This window comes from Acinonyx jubatus, chromosome X, assembly GCF_027475565.1.
Source record: "Acinonyx jubatus isolate Ajub_Pintada_27869175 chromosome X, VMU_Ajub_asm_v1.0, whole genome shotgun sequence".
In the NCBI taxonomy this organism is placed as follows: Eukaryota; Metazoa; Chordata; class Mammalia; order Carnivora; family Felidae; genus Acinonyx; species Acinonyx jubatus.
In genome coordinates this window covers 50595702-50604165 of record NC_069389.1, presented here as the reverse complement: position 1 = coordinate 50604165, position 8464 = coordinate 50595702, and the positions used below count along the sequence as shown (strand labels likewise).

Below are 8464 nucleotides of genomic sequence, written 5' to 3'. Positions count from 1 at the left end.
TCTGCTGAGCGTTCAAATTTAAATGTTAACCAACAACAGCTCTGTAACCTCTAAAAAAATATCCCTAACTTGTTTGTGCCTGTCTATAAAAGAAGCTGTAAGATCCTTACTCGGGACTCTTAGCGTCACCGGCAACGAGTGCGCGGAGGACCGGGTTCGAACCTGCAATAAACGACCCTTGCCGCTTGGCTTTGATTCTGGACTCTGGTGGTTTGTTTTCGGGGGGGGTCTCTCGAATCGGGGCATATCATCTGGGGGCTCCCCTGGGATCCCCCCAAACCCACCAGACCCCAAGTCAATGGGTCGTCCCTGAGACTGATCGGTGAGTGAGCCGGATCTGTCCGTTTCTGTTTGTTCGTTTCTGGCTCTGTCCGTTTCTGTTTGTCTGTTCGTTTCTGGCTCTCCCGCGTGGGATCTGTATCGGTGACTGACACGGCCCAGGCGGACGCGCTATAGGGCAGTCGGTCGGGTCCAGTAGGAGACGTCCACTGGCACCCGTCTGGGGCACCTTTTTGGGCCCATCGGAATTTTTCTGTTCGGGTGGCAAACACCCGAAACGCACTAGCGATCTAAGTGTTGTGTTCTCTATTCTATAATTTTTAAGTGTTAAACTCCTTCTCTTTCACAGGCGACCTGGCCTGGCCCAGCCAGAAATCCTCATAACTTTACTGTTTCTCCTTTTAATCCTTTCCTCCACCTCCAGGATACAGATGGGCCAATCTCAAAGCACTCCCCTTTCTCTCCTCGTTGCTAACTTCAGGGATGTTAAAACCAGAGGACAGAATTTGAGTTTAGACATCCGGCGGGGAAAATTAATAACCCTCTGCCGCTCCGAATGGCCAACCTTCGGCGTTGGATGGCCAACCGAAGGAACTTTCTGCCTCCCTATAATTGCTAAGGTGAAATCAAAGATTTTTCTACCGGGTTGCGAGGGACACCCGGATCAAATTCCCTACATTCTTGTATGGCGGAGTTTAGTGGAAAATCCACCCCCTTGGTTGGCCCCCTTCCTATCCTCGGGAACATGTAAGGTCCTTGCCATGCAGCCTGCAGGTCCCCCAAAATCAAGGACGCCAGCCGCGCCCTTGTATCCCATATTGCCCGATAGTCAGGACCTACTATCCCTAGACCCTCCACCCTATCATCCCCCTCCCCTGGCACCCCAGGCCCTGCCCGCGGCAGCCGCCCCACCAGTCGCCCCGCTAGTTGCCCCCCTAGGGGAACCAGGAGGACGGGAGGCAGCAGCTGTGCTGAGCCCCACTGAAAATGAAACCAACCGCGGGGGGCCAGCCGGCCGAACCCGTGGGCGCACCCAGCGTGAGCCAAACCCTCGCCTCCCTGACTCCACTGTGGCCCTACCCCTGCGGGAAATAGGACCCCCCGATGAAACAGGCAACCCCCGACTCCAGTATTGGCCCTTTTCCACTAGTGACCTTTACAACTGGAAAATGCAGAGCGCTCGATTCTCTGATAACCCTAAAGATCTAATAGCTCTTTTAGACAGTGTCATGTTCACCCACCAGCCCACCTGGGATGACTGTCAGCAGCTCCTCCGCATCCTGTTCACCACAGAGGAGCGAGAGAGGATCCAATTAGAAGCAAGAAACCTGGTTCCCGGAGACGACCGTCGGCCGACATCTAACCCTGACCTCATTAATGCAGCTTTCCCCCTAACCAGACCTCCACAGGACGAATGGGACTACAACACGGCAGAAGGTAAGGGAAGGCTACTCATTTATCGCCAGACTCTGATGGCGGGTCTCCGGGCTGCAGTTCGCAAGCCCACCAATTTGACTAAGGTATATTCGGTCGTACAGGGAAAGGCAGAGAGTCCAGCTGCTTACTTAGAGAGATTAATGGAAGACTTTAGGCAGTTTACTCCCATGGATCCAGAAGTCCCTGAAAACCAGGCTGCTGTCGTTATGTCCTTTGTAAATCAAGCAGCTCCTGACATTAAAAAAAAACTCCAAAGCCTAGAGGATTTAGAAGGTAAACAGATCCAGGATCTGCTCCGTATAGCACAACGGGTCTACAACAACAGGGATGCCCCAGAAGAGAGACAGATCAAAGCCACAGAGAAAATGACTAAAGTCCTGGCCGCTATAGTCCAGAAAGAACAGCCACCCCCAGAAGGCATTCAAACAATACACCCTCCCAGGCGGCACTTAGATAAAGGTCAATGCGCCTATTGTAAAGAAAAAGGCCATTGGATACGAGAATGCCCCAAGAAGAAACAACCCCGCCCCAGCCAAGGGCAATGGCAGCCTAAAATAGCCCCCATACTGTTTACCCAAGATACAGAATAGGGAGGACGGGGTTCGGATCCCCTCCCCGAACCTAGGGTAATATTGCAAGTGGAGGGGACCCCGGTCCAGTGCCTAGTTGGTACCGGGGCACAGCACTCAGTTCTGGTCAAGCCCCATGGAAAAGTATCTGAAAAATCATCCTGGGTACAAGGGGCCACCGGAATAAAGAAGTACCCCTGGACAACTCAGAGGACTGTGGACTTAGGAACTGGGAAGGTAACCCACTCCTTCCTGGTCATTCCCGACAGCCCCTGGCCCCTGTTGGGGAGGGATTTGCTTACCAAAATGGGGGCCCAAATTCATTTCCAACCGGGGGGGGCCCACAGTGACTGACTTCCACAACCAACCCATATCTGTACTCACTGTGAAACTAGAAGATGAATATCGGCTCCATCAGGAACCCACTCCTCTGGATCAGGACATCGAGCCCTGGCTTCAACGCTTCCCAGACGCGTGGGCAGAAACGGGTGGTATGGGGTTAGCAAAACATCACCCAGCCCTATTTATAGAGGTCAAGCCCGGGACGGACCCCGTCCGCGTGCGCCAATAACCTATGCCCACGGAAGCCAAAAATGGCATCACACCGCACATCCGCCGCCTCCTTGACTTCGGGGTCCTACGCACCTGTCACTCAGCATGGAATACCCCCCTGCTGCCCGTGCACAAACTGCATTCGAGTGGACAGATCCAGACAGGGGCATAAATGGCCAGCTCACTTGGACCCGGCTGCCACAAGGATTCAAGAACTCTCCAACCCTGTTCGACGAGGCTCTACACGAAGATTTAAGTGAGTACAGACAACAACACCCTAATATAACTCTCCTACAGTATGTTGATGATCTCTTAATAGCTGCCGAGACACCCGAAACCTGCATCCAGGGAACCGAAGGTCTCCTGCGAACTCTGGGAACCTTAGGCTACCGCGCCTCAGCAAAGAAGGCTCAGATCTGCAAGTCAGAGGTAACTTACCTGGGTTACTTACTGAGAGGGGGGCAACGCTGGCTAACGGATGCCCAGAAGGAGACTGTCCTTCGTATTCCCAGACCGCAGACACCACGACAGGTGAGGGAATTCCTAGGGTCGGCTGGGTTCTGCAGACTATGGATACCAGGGTTTGCTGAATTAGCAAAACCTTTATACCAGGCAACAAAAGATCAACAGCCCTTTAGTTGGACTGAAGAAGCCGAACAGGCCTTCCAACAAATCAAAACTGCTCTGCTATCAGCACCTGCCCTGGGACTCCCCGATGTCTCCAAACCCTTCCACCTATATGTAGATGAAAACTGAGGCATAGCTAAGGCGGTGCTAACTCAGCATTTAGGCCCTTGGCGCAGGCCAGTAGCCGATCTGTCTAAAAAGCTAGATCCAGTGGCCGCCGGATGGCCACCCTGTCTCCGGATGATTGCAGCTGCTGCCCTAATGGTAAAGGACGCTGATAAGCTGACCATGGGCCAAGAGCTACAAGTCACCGCCCTGCATGCCATCGAGGGCATCCTCAAGCAGCCGCCTGACCGATGGCTGAGCAATGCCTGACTCACTCATTACCAGGGACTGCTGTTGAATCCCCTCAGGGTCATCTTCACCCCCCCAACGGCCCTGAACCCAGCATCACTGCTGCCAGACCCAGACATGGGAACCCCACTTCATGACTGCGCCGACATACTGGCTCAAGTTTATGGGGTCCGGGAGGACTTGCAGGATCAGCCATTGTCGGACGCAGACGCCATCTGGTTTACTGACGGAAGCAGCTTCGTTCACCAAGGACAAAGGTATGTGGGGGCGGCCGTGACTTCAGAGACCGAGGTAGTGTGGGCAGAAGCTCTACCCGCTGGAACCTCGGCCCAGAAGGCTGAGCTAATAGCCTTAACCCAGGCCCTAAAGTTAGGAAGAGACCGCAAGCTAACCGTGTACACTGATAGCCGATATGCCTTCGCCACCGCTCGTGTACATGGGGCGATATACAGAGAACGGGGGCTCCTCACAGCTGAAGGGAAAGACATCAGAAATAAAGAAGAGATTCTAGCCCTGCTAGCAGCCTTATGGGAACCCAAAAAGCTAACGATTGTGCATTGCCCAGGACACCAGAAGACAACCGACCCAATTTCCCGGGGCAACAATTTGGCCGGTCAGACCGCAAAAAACATAGCTTGGCCCCCAGCGCAATTGCTGACCCTACAGCTGCCAGACCCCGGACCCCGGGAATTGCCCCCCAGCCCTGAGTATTCAGAAAGCGACATTCAATGGATGAGTAAACTTCCTATGACCCGAATCAAAGATGGCTGGTGGAGAGACTCTAAAAGCAGCATTATACTCCCAGATAAACTAGGATGGCAAGTTCTAGAGCAGATCCATCGCAGCACCCACTTAGGTTCCCGGCGAATGTTGGACTTACTGAGACAGACTGGACTAAAGATCAGAAATGTCTCTGATAAGGTCGATCAAGTAGTCACTAAATGTACAGTGTGCCAACTCAACAATGCGAGTAGCAATCCTCAGACAACAGGGGTAAGACAAAGAGGGAGCAGACCGGGGACCTATTGGGAAGTAGATTTCACTGAGGTAAAACCAGGAAAATATGGATATACGTACTTGCTAGTTTTTGTAGATACCTTTTCAGGATGGACTGAAGCCTTTCCAACCAAGAATGAAATGGCGCAGATTGTAGCCAAAAAGATCCTAGGAGAAATCCTGCCCAGGTATGGTTTTCTAGTAATGATAGGGTCAGACAATGGACCTGCATTCGTCTCTAAGGTAAGTCAGGGACTGGCTTCCATACTTGGGGCTGATTGGAAATTACATTGTGCATACCGACCCCAAAGCTCAGGACAGGTAGAGAGAATGAACAGAACCTTAAAGGAGACCCTAACAAAATTGACCATGGAGACTGGCGCTAATTGGGTGGTCCTTCTCCCCTACGCTCTGTTCAGGGTGCGTAATTCCCCATACAAACTGGGACTCACACCCTATGAAATAATACATGGTAGACCACCCCCCATCATCCCTAACCTAAAAGATAACCTTGTCAAAGCTGAGAACGATAATAGTCTTGAATTCTTGTTCTCCCTACAAGCCTTGCAGAGGGTCCATGAAGATGTATGGCCCAAATTAAAGGAACTCTATGAGACTGGACCCCCGCCTATTCCACATCAATTCCGGCCAGGGGATTGGGTCCTCGTCAAACGTCATCGGCAGGGAACTCTGGAGCCCAGGTGGAAAGGACCCTTCCAGGTCATCCTGACAACGCCTACTGCCATCAAAGTAGACGGAATCGCCACCTGGATCCATTTCGCCCACGCCAAACCAGTGGACCCGTTCTCAGACCTCATCGGACCTTCAAAGACAACCTGGACTGTTGATCGGACTAAGGACAATCCTTTAAAACTGACCCTACGCCGTCAACGGACTGAGCCGTAACTATGGTGCTTGCCCTTCTCTTGATTGTTCTGCAAATTCTGTCTGTAAATTCAAACCCCCACGATCCCTATAATTTGACATGGGAAATTACTAATTTAGAGACTCATGAAGTCTACAACAAAACCCTAGGAACTGCCCCATTAAATACCTGGTGGCCAGATTTATATTTTAATTTAGAAAAAATTAGTCCATTAAAAGAAATGGAAGGAGGTAAATGGAGGCAACTGCAAAAGAGGGTATCAATAAGTAGAAATGGATTTTATGCATGTCCGGGATTTAGGACGGGGGCAATGAGGCACACATGTGGAGGGTTTGAAAACCTCTCTTGCGCAGCCTGGAGTTGTGTCACCTCCAATGATGGGGAATGGAAGTGGGAAGTAAAACCCCAATTTATTGAAATGTCCTATGTCCAACCATGTACCCGCACCAGGTATGATGAAAACTGTAACCTTATTCGTGTGAGATTTACAGAGGAGGGGAAAAAGGACAGGCGGTGGGTCTTAGGACTCACTTGGGGACTCTACTTATATCAATATCCCCTCTTTGGGACTGCCATTCAAATAAAATTAAAAGTCTCCCCTCTTGTACTACCGGTAGGGCCAAATCAGGTATTAGAAAAAAAAAAAAAAAAAAAAGAGACGAGCCTATCCCAGAAGGTATAGACTCCCTATGGAAATTGCTAACAGCAGCGTATGAGGCCTTAAACCGATCGGACCCTGAGGCAACAAGGGCCTGCTGGCTATGTTATGATATAAAACCCCCCTTCTACGAAGCCATAGGTCTAGCTGCCCCTTTTTCACAGTCAGAAGAAGAGTCGCCAGCAGCTTGCAAGTGGAATCGAAAGGGCCCCCACCTCACACTGCAAGCGGTCACTGGCAATGGGACTTGTATAGGAAAGGTCCCCTCTAGCCATATCCAGCTCTGTGCCCAGACTAATTACTCTATGGGTGAATCTAAATGGATGATTCCAGCTCCTGACAGTTGGTGGATTTGTTCTAAGACAGGGCTCACCCCATGTGTTAGCAGGGATGTTTTTAATTTGTCACCCGAATATTGTATCATGATATTAATATTTCCAAGGGTTATTTACCACCGAGAAAATGTTGTATATGATCTGTGGACAGAAGGGATGGAAGCAAGAGAGTCAATAAGAACAAAACGGGAACCCTTTACGACCATAACCTTGGCCACCTTATTTGGCCTTGGTGCCATAGGGGCAGGAACAGGGATCTCATCACTAGCCATCCAGCACCAAGGGTTCGATAGCCTAAGGGCAGCCATTGATAGAGGATATAGCCAGACTTGAGGACTCGATCTCGCACCTCGAAAAATCTCTGACCTCCCTTTCTGAAGTGGTCCTACAGAACCGAAGGGGGCTAGATCTAGTCTTCCTCCAACAGGGAGGTTTATGTGCAGCCTTAAGAGAAGAATGTTGTTTTAATGCTGACCACACCGGAGTAGTCCGAGAGTCCGTGGCTAAAGTTAGAGAAGGCCTGGCCAAACGGAGGCGTGAACGAGAACAACAACAAGGCTGGTTTGAGTCTTGGTTCAATCAGTCCCCATGGCTAGCCACCCTGCTTTCTGCTCTAGCTGGGCCCCTTATACTCCTCCTTCTCCTCCTCACCCTCGGGCCTTATATTATTAATAAACTAGTTGCCTTTATCAAAGACCGAGTTAACACGATCCAACTGATTGTCCTTAGGACCCAATACCAACCCGTCACTACCGAAACAATTGAGTCAGACACATAAAGATCCAAGATTGGCTCTTAAGGCACCAAAGAGAGGGGGGAATGAGAGACTTAAGAGAAAAATTACCAGGTGTACTCACAACTGCAAAGAAAAGACCTCCCCCCTTCCCCCCCCCCCTTCCCGAAACCAGCCAGGGCGTGCCCGGTTGTAGTCTGACATAAAGGCGGGAACCAATCAAGTTCTGCTGAATGGTTTGAAATAAAGGTGGGAACCAATCAAGATCTGCTGAGCGTTCAAATTTAAATGTTAACCAACAACAGCTCTGTAACCTCTAAAAAATAACCCTAACTTGTTTGTGCCTGTCTATAAAAGAAGCTGTAAGATCCTTACTCGGGGCCTCTTAGCGTCACCGGCAACGAGTGCGCGGAGGACCCGGTTCGAACCTGCAATAAACGACCCTTGCCGCTTGGCTTTGATTCTGGACTCTGGTGGTTTGTTTTGTAAGGGTTAAATTGTACTGTAGGGCTAACGCTTAGCTTGAAAGATAACAACTTTGTTCTGACACTGAAAGTCAAAAGATAACAACCTTGCTTTTATTCTTGTAAATCATACTTCATACTCTTGTGAATCAGGCTTTACCAATGAAGGAAACAACACCTCAAAAAAGAGCATCAGAGACAAGGTCAAGGAGATCCACTGGTTGCAACTTAGCGGCAGAAAGTCTAAAATAATCACCTCATTCGATAACTGTTTCTGACTCATCTGGCAACTGTTTCTAACTCATCTGGAAACTGTTTATCTGTTCTGTTCCCAGATAATGATAAAACGATGTGATCGGCTTTAAAAACTCTGTACCCCGGCTGTTCGGGGCCACACTCTTATCAAGAGGCCTTGCCTCTCATTGTAATAAACTTTGTTGCAACTGTCACTGGTGCCCGTAGCATTCTGTTCCAGGAGTCGCGTGGATACAACAGTTTTTGGGGGTTCTCTCGAATCGGGGCATATCAGTAAAAGCAGTGGTGACTTGGAGCACAGAGTCTCAGTACGGGCTGA

At 50.2% G+C, this 8464-nt stretch overlaps 1 protein-coding gene across 1 annotated transcript; it reads left to right on the top strand.

Annotated features, from left to right (window-relative positions):
* The first annotated feature begins 390 nt into the window (after positions 1 to 390).
* Positions 391 to 7536, top strand: LOC128311605 (uncharacterized). Its single transcript, XM_053202396.1, has 5 exons — positions 391 to 899; positions 1524 to 1716; positions 3157 to 3266; positions 3855 to 5057; positions 5377 to 7536. Exons 1-5 carry the CDS (start codon positions 711 to 713, stop codon positions 5413 to 5415), a joined length of 1734 nt encoding a protein of 577 aa, XP_053058371.1. The 5' UTR covers positions 391 to 710; the 3' UTR covers positions 5416 to 7536.
* Positions 7537 to 8464: the final 928 nt, after the last annotated feature.

What these genes read in the sequence shown, in the direction of transcription:
- LOC128311605 (XM_053202396.1), top strand. Translation starts at nt 711, where the DNA reads ATGGGCCAATCTCAAAGCACTCCCCTTTCTCTCCTCGTTGCTAACTTC. An exon ending in GCCTCCCTATAATTGCTAAG is followed by an intron (nt 900 to 1,523) that starts GTGAAATCAAAG and finishes TTCACCCACCAG; the next exon opens with CCCACCTGGGATGACTGTCA. An exon ending in CTCAGATCTGCAAGTCAGAG is followed by an intron (nt 3,267 to 3,854) that starts GTAACTTACCTG and finishes ACTCATTACCAG; the next exon opens with GGACTGCTGTTGAATCCCCT.